The 17,188-nt window shown below is 68.2% G+C and overlaps 3 protein-coding genes and 1 long non-coding RNA gene across 4 annotated transcripts; all 4 read right to left on the reverse strand.

Moving 5' to 3' along the window:
• Positions 1-504: 504 nt before the first annotated feature.
• On the reverse strand, positions 505-2,886 carry LOC309452234. The gene is made up of 4 exons (XR_014186473.1): positions 2,825-2,886; positions 2,442-2,615; positions 1,702-1,783; positions 505-540 (listed from the first exon to the last, which is right to left on the reverse strand). It is a non-coding gene; the product is annotated as an uncharacterized lncRNA (long non-coding RNA).
• Positions 2,887-3,086: 200 nt separating this feature from the next.
• Positions 3,087-4,785, reverse strand: LOC309452230 (uncharacterized protein; the record flags this gene model as incomplete). Its single annotated transcript, XM_082076902.1, has 5 exons — positions 4,676-4,785; positions 4,462-4,566; positions 3,415-3,512; positions 3,209-3,278; positions 3,087-3,136 (listed from the first exon to the last, which is right to left on the reverse strand). The coding sequence occupies exons 1-5, from the start codon at positions 4,686-4,688 to the stop codon at positions 3,087-3,089; spliced, it is 336 nt and encodes a 111-aa protein (XP_081933028.1). The 5' UTR covers positions 4,689-4,785.
• Positions 4,722-6,339, reverse strand: LOC309452231 (uncharacterized protein; the record flags this gene model as incomplete). Its single annotated transcript, XM_082076903.1, has 4 exons — positions 6,207-6,339; positions 5,547-5,838; positions 4,911-5,510; positions 4,722-4,747 (listed from the first exon to the last, which is right to left on the reverse strand). Exons 1-4 carry the CDS (start codon positions 6,303-6,305, stop codon positions 4,722-4,724), a joined length of 1,017 nt encoding a protein of 338 aa, XP_081933029.1. The 5' UTR covers positions 6,306-6,339.
• Positions 6,340-7,060: 721 nt separating this feature from the next.
• Positions 7,061-10,811, reverse strand: LOC309452233 (serine protease 53-like; the record flags this gene model as incomplete). The annotated part of the gene is made up of 5 exons (XM_082076904.1): positions 10,030-10,811; positions 9,338-9,501; positions 8,027-8,514; positions 7,285-7,534; positions 7,061-7,114 (listed from the first exon to the last, which is right to left on the reverse strand). The coding sequence occupies exons 1-5, from the start codon at positions 10,295-10,297 to the stop codon at positions 7,061-7,063; spliced, it is 1,224 nt and encodes a 407-aa protein (XP_081933030.1). The 5' UTR covers positions 10,298-10,811.
• Between the last annotated feature and the right edge of the window lie 6,377 nt (positions 10,812-17,188).

The raw sequence follows: 17,188 nt of genomic DNA on the forward strand, positions 1-17,188 counted from the left end.
ATTGTGCACGTTCAGCCGCGGGGACCCCGGGAGCCGCTGCTGGGGACACCGGGGACACCGGGGACACGCGGCGGTGCCGCTCGCACACGGGGCGCCCGTTGTCCTCGAAGAAGGTGCCGCTGGGGAAGGGGGAGGAGCACGCCTGGGGACATGGGGACATTAGGGATACGGGGACATGGGATGTGGGACACCAGGGATGGGGACACACAGGGAACATGGGGACACCGGGGCCCATGGGGACACCAGGGATCACGGGGAGATGGAGACATGGGGACACCAGGGACACCAAGGACCAGGAGACACGGGCCGGGGGGACCCCAGGGGCACAGAGATGCAGGGACACGGGTGGGGGTGTCCCAGGGGACACGGGTGGGGGTTCCCAGGGTGTCACCTGGCAGACGAAGCACCGCGGGTGCCACAGCCCCCCCATGGCGGCCACGAACTCGGCGACAACGGGAGCCGAGCAGCCCGGGCAGCGCGGGGAGAACAGCAGCGAGAAGTCGCGGGGACAGAAGGGGCGGCCGTCCTGCTCCACGAACCCTGAGGCACCGGGGACAGCGCGGGGACATCAGCGGGGGGACATCGAGGGATGGAGGGGACAGCGCGGGGACATCAGCGGGGGGACATCACAGGATGGAGGGGACAGCACGGGGACATCAGCGGGGGGACATCACGGGATGGAGGGGACAGCACGGGGACATCAGCGGGGGGACATCACGGGATGGAGGGGACAGCGCGGGGACATCAGCGGGGGGACATCACGGGATGGAGGGGACAGCGCGGGGACATCAGCGGGGGGACATCGAGGGACATCACGGGATCGAGGGGACAGCGCGGGGACATCAGCGGGGGGACATCGAGGGACACCATGGGATCGAGGGGACAGCACGGGGACATCAGCGGGGGGACATCGTGGGGGGATCATGGGATCGAGGGGACAGCACGGGGACATCAGCGGGGGGACATCGAGGGACACCATGGGATCGAGGGGACAGCGCGGGGACATCAGCGGGGGACATCGAGGGACATCACGGGATCGAGGGGACAGCGCGGGGACATCAGCGGGGGGACATCGAGGGACATCACGGGATGGAGGGGACAGCGCGGGGACATCAGCGGGGGGACATCACGGGATGGAGGGGACAGTGCGGGGACATCACAAGGGCATCATAGGGACGTCACAGGGCCATGGGGACGGGCAGATGGGGGGACATGGGGACGGGGGGACATCATGGGGACGGGGGGACATGGGGACAGAGGGACAGAGGGACAGGGGGATGGGGGGACGAGGGGACAGGGGGACGGGGGGATGGGGGAACATGGGGACAGAGGGACAGTGGGACAGGGGGACGGGGGGACAGGGGAACGGGGGGACAGAAGGACAGGGTGACATGGGACATGGGGACAGGGAGACATGGGCAATCCCTGACATTCTGTGATTCTGTGATGGGGACAGGGGGACATGGGGACATGGGGACATGAGGACACGGGGACAGGGGAACGTGGGGACAGAAGGACAGGGGGACATGGGACATGGGGACAGGGGGACATGGGCAATCCCTGACATTCTGTGATTCTGTGATGGGGACGTGGGGACAGGGGCACTGGGGAGGGGGGGACGTGGGGACAGGGGCACTGGGGAGGGGGGGACGTGGGGACAGGGGCACTGGGGAGGGGGGGACATGGGGACAGGGCACCCACCCTGGTCCCCCAGGGCCTTCCCGCAGTGGGCGCAGCAGAAGTGCTGCGGGTGCCACGTGTGTCCCAGCGCCGTCACCACCTCCTGGGGACACGGGGACGTGGGGACGTCACCCGGGAGCTCCCGCCACCCCGTGTCCCCACGCGGCCTCCCACAGCCCCCATGGCCCCCAGAAGGTCCCACATCCCCCTGACCCCCCATAAGGTCCCATGTCCCCCCATAAGGTCCCATGTCCCCCACATCCCACCACGTCCCTCCATGTCCCCCCATATCCCCCCAGAAGTTCCCATGTCCCCTCCTGACCCCCACATCCCCCCCGACCCCCCATAAGGTCCCATGTCCCCCCATAAGATCCCATGTCCCCCCCAACCTCCATGTCCCCCCACATCCCCCCATGTCCCCCCATAAGGTCCCATGTCCCCCCATAAGATCCCATGTCCCCCCACATCCCCCCATGTCCCCCCATAAGGTCCCATGTCCCCCCATAAGGTCCCATGTCCCCCCCAACCTCCATGTCCCCCCACATCCCCCCATGTCCCCCCATAAGGTCCCATGTCCCCCCATAAGGTCCCATGTCCCCCCAACCTCCATGTCCCCCCACATCCCCCCATGTCCCCCCATAAGGTCCCATGTCCCCCCATAAGATCCCATGTCCCCCCACATCCCCCCATGTCCCCCCATAAGGCCCCACGTCCCTCCATGTCCCCTCATGTCCCCCCATCCCCCGTGTCCCCATTGTCACCTGCAGCACGGGTTGGTGGCACTGGGCGCATTTGGGGGCAAAGAGGCGTCCGTAGTCGGGGGGGCAATAGGGGACCCCCCCCCGCTCCAGAAACGGGGACCCCCCCAGGGCCCCCCCGCAATGGCCACACACCAGATGTTCGGGGTGCCAGAGGCGCCCCAAAGCCACCAGAGCCTGGGGGGACATTAGGGACACCCTCCAGTTGGGGGACACCCCCACTTGGAGGGGGCACCAAAGGACCCCCCATTGTTGGGGTTCAATGAGGGACCATCCCCATCCAAAAAAGCCCCAACTTTGGGGTTCCCCACAAAAACCCCCAACTTTTTGGGGTCTCCCCCACCTTTGGGCTCCCCCCCCGCCCAGGGGGGCCCCCACAAACCTACCTTGCCCACGATTGGCCGCCGACAACCCCCACAAACCCCCTTGTCCTGCGTGGGGACTCCCCGATTGGCCAGGTCCTGCTCCAGTGTCACCAGAAGCTCCTCAAGGTTCCCCCCGCTGGGACCCCCCAATTTTTGGGGGGGCTGGGGGGGGAAATGACCCCAAAAGAAACTTATGGGTGGGGAGGGGTCATGTGGGGGGGGACACCCCAAAACCCCCTGGGACTTACGGGGGGGTGAAGGTTGAAGTCGGCGAGTGAGGCCATCAAACGGTCCAGCTCCTGCATGGCCGAGGAGGGGGGCGCCCCCACATTTCTGCGGGGCATGGGGGGAGTTTTGGGGTGAAAATGGCGGGTTTGGGGGGTCGGGGGGTGGGGAGGTACTCACTGCGCCCCAGATTTGGGGGGAGGTGGGAGCTCTGGGGTCTTCGTGGGGGAGACGTGGGGCTCGAGTTCAGCTGGAGGGGGATTTGGGGCCATTTAGGGAGTGATTTGGGGGGTGATGTTGAAGGGTTTGGGGGTGATTTGGGGGATCTTTGGGGTGACTTCAGGTCTGATTTGGGGGTGATTTGGGAGTTTTTGGGGTGCCGGTACCTGCGGGTCCCCCCCGGGTGCCGTCCAGGTCCTGCAGGAGGCGCTCGAGCTGCCCCAGGGTGGGCGGGGCCCGGGGGAGGCGGGGCCTCCACACCGAGCTGGGGGAGGGGACACGGCCTCATGGCCCCAATGGCCCCGTGTCCCCATTGTCCCCATTGTCCCCATATCCCCGTTGTCCCCAACATCCCCCTGTCCCCATTATCCCATTATCCCCATTGTCCCCATGTCCCCATTATCCCATTGTCCCCATTGTCCCCATATCCCCATTGTCCCCAACGTCCCCATGTCCCCATTGTCCCCATTGTCCCCATATCCCCATTGTCCCCAACGTCCCCTGTCCCCATATCCCCATTGTCCCCAACGTCCCCATGTCCCCATTGTCCCCATTGTCCCCATATCCCCATTGCCCCCAACGTCCCCATGTCCCCATTATCCCCATTGTCCCCATTGTCCCCATATCCCCATTATCCCCATTGTCCCCATATCCCCATTGTCCCCAACGTCCCCATGTCCTCATTGTCCCCATTATCCCCATTGTCCCCATTATCCCATTATCCCCACTATCCCATTGTCTCTATTATCCCCGTTGTCCCCATTGTCCCCCAATGTCCCCATGTTCCCCCCCAGACCTGTAAAGCTGCTCCGTGTCCCCCCCCGGCACCTGGGGACAGAAACATTGGGGGGTTAAATGGGGACATGAGACATCGACACCCCCCAGTGCCCCCAATGTCCCCAGTGTCCCCAGTGTCCCCAGTGCCCCCAATGTCCCCAGTGTCCCCAGTGTCCCCCAGTGCTGCCAGTGTCCCCTGTGCTCCTAATGTCCCCAGTGTTCCCAGTGTCCCCCAGTGCCCCCAGTGTCCCCCAGTGCTCCCAGTGTCCCCTGTGCTCCCAATGTCCCCAGTGCCCCCAGTGTTCCCAGTGTCCCCCAGTGCCCCCAGTGTCCCCCAGTGCCCCCAGTGTCCCCCAGTGCTCCCAGTGCCCCAAATGTCCCCAGTGCTCCCAGTGTCCCCCAGTGTCCCCAGTGTCCCCAGTGTCCCCGTCGCTCACATGACCGTAGGGGAGTGGTGGCCGGGGTGGGGGGATGTCCCCGCCGGGGGGGGGAGGGGGGGCGCGCCAGCCGTGACGTCATCTCCAGGTCAGCCAATAGGGCGTCTGGGGAGGGGGTGTGAGGGGACCCAGGAGTTCAGGAGGGACCCAGGCGTCCAGGTCCCCCCCCCGCCCAGGACCGACGGACGGACGGACAGACGGACGCAGTCCTTACCCAGGTCCTCCATGGCTGGGATGGGGTGTGGCCCCCCCGGGTGACGTCACTGCACGCGGGCCCCTTGGTGGCCTTGTATGGAAGCAGCCGGACGCCTGGGTCCCCCCCGGACGCCTGGATCCCCCCGGACCCCAGGGTCCCCCCGGACCCCAGGGTCCCCTGCAGTTTCGGGGTGCTCCCGGATGCCTGGGTCCCCTGTGGGGGGGGGGGTTTCCCCGGACGCCTGGGTCCTCACTGGCTTTGGGGTGCTCCAGGAGGCCTGGGTCCCCCCGGATGCCTGGGTCCCCTGTAGTATTGGGGTGCTCCCGGATGCCTGGGTCCTCAGTGATCCTGGGGTTCCCTGTAGTATTGGGGTCCCCCCGGACGCCTGGGTCCTCAGTGATCCTGGGGTTCCCTGTAGCATTGGGGTCCTCCCGGATGCCTGGGTCCTCAGTGATCCTGGGGTTCCCTATAGTATTGGGGTGCTCCCGGACGCCTGGGTCCTCAGTGATCCTGGGGTTCCCTGTAGCGTTGGGGTCCTCCCGGATGCCTGGGTCCTCAGTGATCCTGGGGTTCCCTGTAGTATTGGGGTGCTCCCGGATGCCTGGGTCCTCAGTGATCCTGGGGTTCCCTGTAGTATTGGGGTCCCCCCGGATGCCTGGGTCCTCAGTGATCCTGGGGTTCCCTGTAGTATTGGGGTCCCCCCGGATGCCTGGGTCCTCAGTGATCCTGGGGTTCCCTGTAGCGTTGGGGTCCTCCCGGATGCCTGGGTCCTCAGTGGTCCTGGGGTGCTCTGTGATTTCAGGGTTCCCCCGGACTCCTGGGTCCCCTGTAGTACTGGTGTTCTCCCGGACGCCTGGGTCCCGCGTGGTTCCAGGGCTCTCCCGGACGCCTGGGTCCCCCATTGTTGGGGTGTCCCCCCAGTCTCCAGGCTCCTCCCAGCTGTCGGGGTCCCCCCAGCTGTCGGGGTCCCCCCCGTCCTCCTCTTCCTCCTCTTCCTCGCGGGGGCCGGGGGGGGTCTGGCTGAAATAGGCCTCCCGGGTGACCCCCAGAATCCAGCGCTCGTATTGGGGGGCGGCCGTGAACTTGGGGGGGCCCTGGGCCCCGCAGCCCCCCCCGCCGGCCACCCCCAGCAGGAACCAGACCCCCCGCTCCAGACAGAACAGGGGGGACCCCGGCGGCGCCTGCGGGGACACCCCAAAGTCAGGGTCATGGCGGGGGGGAGGACACCCCAAAAGTGGGGACGGAGTGTCCTGGGGTCACCCCCCCCCAAAGGGAGACACCCCGAGGGACCCCAAAACATCCCAGAAGGGACCCCAAAAAGGGACATGAGGACACCAGGGACCCCAAAAAGGACCCCAACCCACCCAAAAGGGACCCCAGAATGAGACATGGGGACTCCAAAATGGGACCCTGGGACCCCAAAACCCCCCAAAAGGGATCTGGGGACCCCAAAAGGGATGTTTGGGACCCCCCAAAGGACCCAAAAGGGACATGGGGACCCCCACCCCCCCCAAAGGGACATGGGGACCCCGGGAGGCCGTTTGGGGACCTGGCAGGCGCTGTCGCTCTCGGGGCCGGTGACACAGACGGTGTCAGGGGGGGTCGGGGTCCCCTCGGGGTCCCCAGCGTCCCCGCAGGACTCGGCCATTGTCACCTCCACGCTGAGCAGCTGCTCGGGGACCCAGGGGACACGGGACGGGGGACGTGGGGACGGGGGACATGGGCACGGGGGGGACAAAGGGACATGGGGATATGGGGGGACACGGGGACAGGGGACATGGGGATGTGGGAGGACACGGGGACAAAGGGACATGGGGATATGGGGGGACATGGGACAGGGGACATGGGGACAGGGGACATGGGGACAGGGGGGGACAAAGGGACATGGGGATATGGGGGGACATGGGACAGGGGACATGGGGACAGGGGAACATGGGGATGGGGGACACGGGGACAGGGGACATGGGGACGGGGGACATGGGCACGGGGGGACAAAGGGACATGGGGATATGGGGGGACACGGGACAGGGGACATGGGGACGGGGGAACATGGGGATGTGGGAGGACACGGGGACACAGGGACATGGGGATATGGGGGGACACGGGACAGGGGACATGGGGACGGGGAACATGGGGACAGGGGACATGGGGACAGGGGGGGACAAAGGGACATGGGGATATGGGGGGACATGGGACAGGGGACATGGGGACAGGGGAACATGGGGATGTGGGAGGACACGGGGACACAGGGACATGGGGATATGGGGGGACACGGGGACAGGGGACATGGGGACAGGGGGACATGGGGACAGGGGGGGACACGGGGACACAGGGACATGGGGATCATGGGGATTTGGGGGGACACGGGGGTTATGAGAGGACATGGCGGGGGACATGGGGATGTCACCGGGGGGGACACAAGAGATGGCAACACCAGGGATGGAGGTGACACTGAAACTGGCGACACCAAGGTTGGGGACATCAGGGCCAAGAGTGACACCAGGGATGGAGACAACAAGGATGGAGGTGACACCAGAAATGGGGACACCGGGGAGGGGGACACCGGGGAGGGGGACACCGGGGTGCAGGTGACACAGGGTGACATGGGGTGACGGGGTGACACGGGCTGCCCGGCGCCACTCACCCTGCGGCCCCAGGAGGGTCCAGCAGCGCGTCCCCGGGGGCGGCCGGTGGTCCCCGTAGGGCAGGCAGAGCGGGCGCAGGCTCCTCCCGAGCTGCAGGGGGCGCTGCAGCCGCAGCAGCGCCACGTCGTGGCCCCGCCCGGCGCCCACGAAGGCGCCGTGGAGCTGCAGCCGCGACCCCGCGTGGGCGGCGCCGCCCGCGGCCACCACCTGCCAGCCCTGCGGGTCCTGAGCCCTGCGGGAAACGGGCCTCACCGGACGCCGGGGTCCCTCCCGGACGCCTGGGTCCCTCCCGGACGCCTGGATCCCTCCCGAACTCCTGGGTCCCCTCCCGAACTCCTGGGTCCCTCCCGAACTCCTGGGTCCCTCCCGGACGCCTGGGTCCCCCCCGAACTCCTGGGTCCCTCCCGAACTCCTGGGTCCCCCCCTGAACTCCTGGGTCCCCCCCTGAACTCCTGGGTCCCTCCCGAACTCCTGGGTCCCCTCCTGAACTCCTGGGTCCCTCCCGAACTCCTGGGTCCCCCCCCGAACTCCTGGGTCCCTCCCTGAACTCCTGGGTCCCTCCTGAACTCCTGGGTCCCTCCCCGAACTCCTGGGTCCCTCCCGAACTCCTGGGTCCCCCCCCCGAACTCCTGGGTCCCTCCCTGAACTCCTGGGTCCCCCCTGAACTCCTGGGTCCCTCCCGAACTCCTGGGTCCCCTCCTGAACTCCTGGGTCCCTCCCGAACTCCTGGGTCCCCTCCTGAACTCCTGGGTCCCTCCCGAACACCTGGGTCCCCTCCCGAACTCCTGGGTCCCTCCCGAACTCCTGGGTCCCCCCCTGAACTCCTGGGTCCCTCCCGAACTCCTGGGTCCCTCCCGAACACCTGGGTCCCCCCTGAACTCCTGGGTCCCTCCCGAACTCCTGGGTCCCTCCCGAACTCCTGGGTCCCTCCTGAACTCCTGGGTCCCTCCCGAACCCCTGGGTGCCCCCCGGTTCAGGGTTCCCCAGCTCACCCAGGCACAGTCCGTCCTCCAGCCCAGCAGGGGGCGCCTCCCTGGGGCTGGGCGGGAAGGCGGCAGGCGGGAGGTGGCGCCGCAGCCACCGCGCGTGGGCCGGGAGCCCCGTGGCTACGGCCGGACCCCCCGCGCGGGCACAACCCGCCGAGAACGACAGGACCCCGGCCTGGACCCACCGACCGCCGGACAGACACACAACCGGGCCCCCCGAGTCCGCCTGGGGGGACACAGCCATAGAGACACCATGGAGACGCCATAGAGCGTCTACAAACCCCAGAGAGACACCATAGAGACACCATGGACACACTATAGAGCGTCTACAAACCCCAGAGAGACACCATAGAGACACCATGGAGACGCCATAGAGCGTCTACAAACCCCAGAGAGACACCATAGAGACACCATGGAGACGCCATAGAGCGTCTACAAACCCCATAGAGACACCATAGAGCATCCACAGGTACCATAGAGACACTTAAAGGCACCATGGAGACCAATACAGACCACACAGAGACCACATACAGACCCACGGACATAAAACGGGCCCCCCCCGAGTCTGCCTGGGGGGTACAGAGCACCTATAGACACCTATAGAGCCCTGTGTATCCATATAGAGCTCTATAGAGCCCCACAGACCAGCCCCAGCACCCCCAAGTCCGCCTGGGACCCCCATAGGGCCATAGCCCCCCTATGGACTCTACACATTCTACAAGATCTGTAGGTGACCCTATGGATTCTATGGCATCTATAGGGTGTTCTATAGGTCCCTGACAGGCCGCATGCCCCTCCTGTCCGCCCACACACACCATGCCGCGCCCCCGAACCCCCATAACCCCACACCCCCCACATCCCTATGGGAGGCTCCCGAGGGTCTATAGGGTGTATAGGTGGCTCTATAGGCACCTGGCAGGCTCCGTGGCCCTCGGTGCCGCCCGCGCACACCATGCCGCGCCCCCGAACCCCCATAACCCACACACCCCCCACATCCCTATGGGAGGCTCCCGAGGGACTATAGGGTGTATAGGTGGCTCTATAGGCACCTGGCAGGCTCCGTGGCCCTCGGTGCCGCCCGCGCACACCATGCCGCGCCGCGCCGGCCGCTCCAGCTCGCGCCGCCGCAGGGTCCCGTGCAGGCAGTTACAGGTCGGGGGGCTCAGCAGGGACAGCGCCACCTGCTGGAGGGGGGACCCCGCGGGCAGGGACACTGCGGGGGACAGGGGACACGGGGGACAATGGGGACAATGGGACAGGAGCACAGGGGGACAATGGGATATGGGATAATGGGGACAAGGGGACAGGGAGACATGGGGACAGGGGGACAATGAGGACAATGGGGACGGGGGAAATGGGACAATGGGGTCAATGGGACAATGGGGTCAATGGGACAATGGGGTCAATGGGGACAATGGGGACGGGGGAAATGGGACAATGGGACAATGGGGTCAATGGGACAATGGGGTCAATGGGACCATGGGGTCAATGGGACAATGGGGACGGGGGGACATGGGGACAATGGGGACGGAGGGACATGGGGACAATGGGGGCAATGGGATAATAGGGACAGGGGGACATGGGGACAGGGGGAAAATGGGACAATGGGGACAATGGAGACAATGGGACAATGGGACAGGGGACGGGGGACAATGGGATAATGTAACAGGGGACAATGGGAACAATGGGCCGTGGGGCCGTGTCCCCCCCAAGAGGACCCAGGCATCCGGGTCCCCCTCACCGTTCTCGGCCACGTGTCTCCAGCCGGTGACCCAGCAGGTGGCGCCGTATGGGAGGGCGTGGCCGGGGCGGGGCAGGCACACGGGGGCCACGCCCGAGCCCGGCCCCGCCCACAGCGGCTTGGCCAATCGCAGCAGGGCCAGGTCGTGACCGCCAGCCACGCCCCGGAAACCAGGGTGAACCAAGATGGCCGACAGCGCCCGCTGCTGCCCGCTGACCTCATCGCTGACGTCATCGCCATCGGCCAATCGGCGCTGCCCGGCCACCATCTGCCACGCCCGCAGCTCCGCCCGGGGGCCCGAGGGGCTGGGGGGGGACAGGGGGGACAATGGGGGAGGGGGGCGAGGAGGGACAGGGTGACAATGGGGAGGGGAGCGGGGGGGTCTGGGTGTTCACGGGCCCGGGGGGGCCCAACAGGGGTCTACGTGGCCCAAGAAGGTTTCAGGTGGCCCAGTAGGGTTCTGGGTGGCCCAACCAGGTTCTAGGGCTCCCAGCCGGGTTCTAGGTGGCCCAAGGGGGTTCAAGGGATCCCGGTGATGCTCTAGGTAGCCCAATAAGGTCCCAGGTGGCCCAAAGAGGGTCTGGTGGCCCAAGGAGGCTCTAGGGGGCCCGATGACATTATAGGTGGCCCAGTGATGCTCTAGGTGGCCCAGGGAGGTTCCCGGGCTCTCCCAAGGCCCCAGGGGGTTCCCCAGCCCCCCCACAACCCCCAGACTCACCCTATGAAGCAGTGAGCGGCCGACAGAACCCACCGGGGGGCCACCAGGGTCCCCCCGCAGAAGTGCTGCCGGGTCCAGCCCCCCCAGACTCCTGGGTCCAGCCCCCCAGACACCCGGGTCCATCCCCCAGACACCCGGGTCCATCCCCCAGACACCCGGGTCCATCCCCCCCAGACACCCGGGTCCATCCCCCCAGACACCCGGGTCCATCCCCCCAGACACCCGGGTCCATCCCCCAGACACCCGGGTCCATCCCCCCCAGACACCCGGGTCCATCCCCCCAGACACCCGGGTCCATCCCCCCCAGACACCCGGGTCCATCCCCCCAGACACCCGGGTCCATCCCCCCCAGACACCCGGGTCCATCCCCCCCGGGACACCCGGGTCCATCCCCCCCCAGACACCCGGGTCCATCCCCCCCAGACACCCGGGTCCATCCCCCCCAGACACCCGGGTCCATCCCCCCAGACACCCGGGTCCATCCCCCCAGACACCCGGGTCCATCCCCCAGACACCCGGGTCCATCCCCCCCAGACACCCGGGTCCATCCCCCCAGACACCCGGGTCCATCCCGGGACACCCGGGTCCATCCCCCAGACACCCGGGTCCATCCCCCAGACACCCGGGTCCATCCCCCCCAGACACCCGGGTCCATCCCCCAGACACCCGGGTCCATCCCCCAGACACCCGGGTCCATCCCCCCAGACACCCGGGTCCATCCCCAGACACCCGGGTCCATCCCCTCAGACACCCGGGTCCATCCCCCCCAGACACCCGGGTCCATCCCCCCCAGACACCCGGGTCCATCCCCCCCAGACACCCGGGTCCATCCCCCAGACACCCGGGTCCATCCCCCCAGACACCCGGGTCCATCCCCCCAGACACCCGGGTCCATCCCCCCCAGACACCCGGGTCCATCCCCCCCAGACACCCGGGTCCATCCCCCAGAAACCCGGGTCCAGCCCCCAGACACCCGGGTCCATCCCCCCCAGACACCCGGGTCCATCCCCCAGACACCCGGGTCCATCCCCAGACACCCGGGTCCATCCCCCCCCAGACACCCGGGTCCATCCCCCCAGACACCCGGGTCCATCCCCCAGACACCCGGGTCCATCCCCCCCAGACACCCGGGTCCATCCCCAGACACCCGGGTCCATCCCCCCCAGACACCCGCGTCCATCCCCCCCAGACACCCGGGTCCATCCCCCCCAGACACCCGGGTCCATCCCCAGACACCCGGGTCCATCCCCCAGACACCCGGGTCCATCCCCCCAGACACCCGGGTCCATCCCCCCCCAGACACCCGGGTCCATCCCCCAGACACCCGGGTCCATCCCGGGACACCCGGGTCCATCCCCCCCCAGACACCCGGGTCCATCCCCCAGACACCCGGGTCCATCCCCCAGACACCCGGGTCCATCCCCCCAGACACCCGGGTCCATCCCCCCAGACACCCGGGTCCATCCCCCCAGACACCCGGGTCCATCCCCCAGACACCCGGGTCCATCCCCCCCAGACACCCGGGTCCATCCCCCAGACACCCGGGTCCATCCCCCCCCAGACACCCGGGTCCATCCCCCAGACACCCGGGTCCATCCCCCCCCAGACACCCGGGTCCATCCCCCAGACACCCGGGTCCATCCCCCCAGACACCCGGGTCCCTCTCCCTGGACACCCGGGTCCATCCCCCAGACACCCGGGTCCATCCCCCCAGACAGCCGGGTCCATCCCGGGACACCCGGGTCCATCCCCCCAGACACCCGGGTCCATCCCCCAGACACCCGGGTCCATCCCCCCCAGACACCCGGGTCCATCCCCCCAGACACCCGGGTCCATCCCCCCCAGACACCCGGGTCCATCCCCCCCAGACACCCGGGTCCATCCCCCCAGACACCCGGGTCCATCCCCCAGACACCCGGGTCCATCCCCCCCAGACACCCGGGTCCATCCCCCAGAAACCCGGGTCCAGCCCCCAGACACCCGGGTCCATCCCCCCCAGACACCCGGGTCCATCCCCCCCAGACACCCGGGTCCATCCCCCCCCAGACACCCGGGTCCATCCCCCCCAGACACCCGGGTCCATCCCCAGACACCCGGGTCCAGCCCCCCCAGACACCCGGGTCCATCCCCCCCAGACACCCGGGTCCATCCCCCCAGACACCCGGGTCCATCCCCAGACACCCGGGTCCATCCCCAGACACCCGGGTCCATCCCCCCCAGACACCCGGGTCCATCCCCCAGACACCCGGGTCCATCCCCCCCAGACACCCGGGTCCATCCCCAGACACCCGGGTCCATCCCCCCCAGACACCCGCGTCCATCCCCCAGACACCCGGGTCCATCCCCCCCAGACACCCGGGTCCATCCCCCAGACACCCGGGTCCATCCCCCCAGACACCCGGGTCCATCCCCCCCAGACACCCGGGTCCATCCCCCCAGACACCCGGGTCCATCCCCCAGACACCCGGGTCCATCCCCAGACACCCGGGTCCATCCCCCCCAGACACCCGGGTCCATCCCCCAGACACCCGGGTCCATCCCCCCCAGACACCCGGGTCCATCCCCCAGACACCCGGGTCCATCCCCCCAGACACCCGGGTCCATCCCCCCCAGACACCCGGGTCCATCCCCCCCAGACACCCGGGTCCATCCCCCCAGACACCCGGGTCCATCCCCCAGACACCCGGGTCCATCCCCCAGACACCCGGGTCCATCCCCCCCAGACACCCGGGTCCATCCCGGGACACCCGGGTCCATCCCCCCCCAGACACCCGGGTCCATCCCCCAGACACCCGGGTCCATCCCCCCCAGACACCCGGGTCCATCCCCCCAGACACCCGGGTCCATCCCCCCCAGACACCCGGGTCCATCCCCCCCAGACACCCGGGTCCATCCCCCCCAGACACCCGGGTCCATCCCCCAGACACCCGGGTCCATCCCCCCCAGACAGCCGGGTCCATCCCGGGACACCCGGGTCCATCCCCCCAGACACCCGGGTCCATCCCCCAGACACCCGGGTCCATCCCCCCCAGACACCCGGGTCCATCCCCCCAGACACCCGGGTCCATCCCCCCCAGACACCCGGGTCCATCCCCCCCAGACACCCGGGTCCATCCCCCCAGACACCCGGGTCCATCCCCCCCCAGACAGCCGGGTCCATCCCCCCAGACACCCGGGTCCATCCCCCAGACACCCGGGTCCATCCCCCAGACACCCGGGTCCATCCCCCAGACACCCGGGTCCATCCCCCCCAGACACCCGGGTCCATCCCGGGACACCCGGGTCCATCCCCCAGACACCCGGGTCCATCCCCCCCAGACACCCGGGTCCATCCCCCAGACACCCGGGTCCATCCCCCCAGACACCCGGGTCCATCCCCCCCAGACACCCGGGTCCATCCCCCCCAGACACCCGGGTCCATCCCCCAGACACCCGGGTCCATCCCCCAGACACCCGGGTCCCTCTCCCTGGACACCCAGGTCCATCCCGGGACACCTGGGTTCCCCCTCCCGGACGCCTGGGTCCCTCTCCCTGGACACCCAGGTCCCCTCCCGGACGCCTGGGTCCCCTTAGCGGAGGGTCCCCTGGACTCCTGGGTCCATCCCCCCAGAAACCCGGGTCCCCCCCGGGACACCTGGGTTCCCCTCCCGGACGCCTGGGTCCCTTTGGAGAGGGTCCCCCGGATGCCTGGGTCCGTTGTTCCTCCCCCTCCCGTTTCAACTGTCCTGGGGATTGTTGCGACAGCAGGGTGGGGGATGGGGGTCCCTCCCGGACGCCTGGGTCCCCTCCCGAACTCCTGGGTCCCCCCGGACTTCTGGGTCCCCCCGGAATGGCTGTGGGAGGAGCCAAGGGGCTGCTCATGAATATGCAGAGTCTCATTTGCATGTTTCTCACCTGGGGGAAGCTCCCCAGCTGGAATTTCAGCGTCTGTGGGGAAAAATAATCCATAAAAATGCCGGTGGCAGAACCTGGGAGCGACCCCCGCTCCCCAGCGACGGACCCAGGAGTTCGGGAGGGACCCAGGAGTTCGGGAGGGGACCCAGGAGTTCGGGGGGACCCAGGAGTTCGGGAGGGGACCCAGGAGCTCGGGAGGGACCCAGGCGTTCGGGAGGGGACCCAGGAGTCCGGGAAGGACCCAGGAGTCCGGGAGGGGACCCAGGAGTCCGGGAAGGACCCAGGCGTCCGGGAAGGACCCAGGAGTTCGGGAGGGGACCCAGGCGTCCGGGAAGGACCCAAGAGTTCGGGAGGGGACCCAGGAGTTCGGGAGGGACCCAGGCGTTCGGGAGGGGACCCAGGCGTCCGGGAATGACCCAGGAGTTCGGGAGGGACCCAGGAGTTCGGGAGGGACCCAGGAGTTCGAGAAGGACCCAGGAGTTCGGGAGGGGACCCAGGAGTTCGGGAAGGACCCAGGAATTCGGGAGGGACCCAGGAGTTCGGGAGGGACCCAGGAGTTCGGGAGGGACCCAGGAGTCCGGGAGGGACCCAGGAGTTCGGTAGGGGACCCAGGAGTCCGGGAAGGACCCAGGAGTTCGGGAGGGGACCCAGGAGTTCGGGAGGGACCCAGGAGTTCAGGAGGGGACCCAGCAGTTCAGGGGGGACCCAGGTGTTCGGGAGGGACCCAGGAGTTCGGGAGGGGACCCAGGAGTGCCCCAAGGGACCCAGGAGTCCGGGAGGGACCCAGGAGCTCGGGAGGGACCCAGGCGTTCGGGAGGGGACCGAGGAGTCCGGGAAGGACCCAGGAGTCCGGGAGGGGACCCAGGAGTCCGGGAAGGACCCAGGCGTCCGGGAAGGACCCAGGAGTTCGGGAGGGGACCCAGGCGTCCGGGAAGGACCCAGGAGTTCGGGAGGGGACCCAGGAGTTCGGGAGGGACCCAGGCGTTCGGGAGGGGACCCAGGCGTTCGGGAGGGACCCAGGCGTCCGGGAGGGGACCCAGGCGTTCGGGAGGGGACCCAGGAGTTCGGGAGGGACCCAGGAGTCCGGGAGGGACCAAGGAGTTCGGGAGGGACCCAGGAGTTCAGGAAGGACCCAGGAGTTCAGGAGGGGACCCAGGCGTCCGGGAGGGGACCCAGGAGTTCGGGAGGGGACCCAGGCGTTCGGGAAGGACCCAGGAGTTCGGGAGGGACCCAGGTGTTCGGGAGGGACCCAGGAGTTCGGGAGGGACCCAGGCGTCCGGGAGGGGACTCAGGAGTTCAGGGGGGACCCAGGTGTTCAGGAGGGACCCAGGAGTTCGGGAGGGACCCAGGAGTTCGGGAGGGGACCCAGGAGTTCGGGAGGGGACCCAGGAGTTCAGGGGGGGACCCAGGTGTTCGGGAGGGACCCAGGAGTCCGGGAGGGACCCAGGAGTTCGGGAGGGACCCAGGAGTTCAGGGGGGACCCAGGTGTTCGGGAGGGACCCAGGAGTTCGGGAAGGACCCAGGAGTTCGGGAGGGACCCAGGAGTTCGGGAAGGACCCAGGAGTTCAGGAGGGGACCCAGGCGTCCGGGAGGGGACCCAGGAGTTCGGGAGGGGACCCAGGCGTCCGGGAAGGACCCAGGAGTCCGGGAAGGACCCAGGAGTTCGGGAAGGACCCAGGAGTTCGGGAGGGACCCAGGTGTTCGGGAGGGACCCAGGAGTTCGGGAGGGACCCAGGAGTGCCCCAAGGGACCCAGGAGTTCGGGAGGGGACCCAGGCGTCCGGGAGGGGACCCAGGAGTTCAGGGGGGACCCAGGTGTTCAGGAGGGACCCAGGAGTTCGGGAAGGACCCAGGAGTTCGGGAGGGACCCAGGAGTTCGGGAGGGGACCCAGGAGTTCGGGAGGGGACCCAGGAGTTTGGGAGGGACCCAGGAGTTCGGGAAGGACCCAGGAGTTCGGGAGGGGTCCCAGGCGTCCGGGAAGGACCCAGGAGTCCGGGAAGGACCCAGGAGTTCGGGAGGGACCCAGGAGTTCAGGGGGGACCCAGGTGTTCGGGAGGGACCCAGGAGTTCGGGAAGGACCCAGGAGTGCCCCAAGGGACCCAGGAGTTCGGGAGGGACCCAGGAGTTCGGGAGGGGACCCAGGAGTTCGGGAGGGGACCCAGGAGTTCAGGGGGGACCCAGGTGTTCGGGAGGGACCCAGGAGTTCGGGAGGGACCCAGGAGTTAGGGAGGGACCCAGGAGTTCAGGAGGGGACCCAGGAGTTCGGGAGGGGACCCAGGAGTCCGGGAGGGACCCAGGCGTTCGGGAGGGGACCCAGGAGTTCAGGGGGGACCCAGGTGTTCGGGAGGGACCCAGGAGTTCGGGAAGGACCCAGGAGGTCGGGAGGGACCCAGGAGTTCGGGAGGGACCCAGGAGTTCGGGAGGGGACCCAGGCGTCCGGGAAGGACCCAGGAGTTCGGGAGGGGACCCAGGAGTTCGGGAGGGGACCTAGGAGTTCGGGTGGACCCAGGAGTTCGGGAGGGGACCCAGGAGTTCAGGGGGGACCCA

This window comes from Streptopelia decaocto (assembly GCF_964273445.1).
Source record: "Streptopelia decaocto genome assembly, contig: HAP1_SCAFFOLD_680, whole genome shotgun sequence".
Lineage (NCBI taxonomy): Eukaryota > Metazoa > Chordata > Aves > Columbiformes > Columbidae > Streptopelia > Streptopelia decaocto.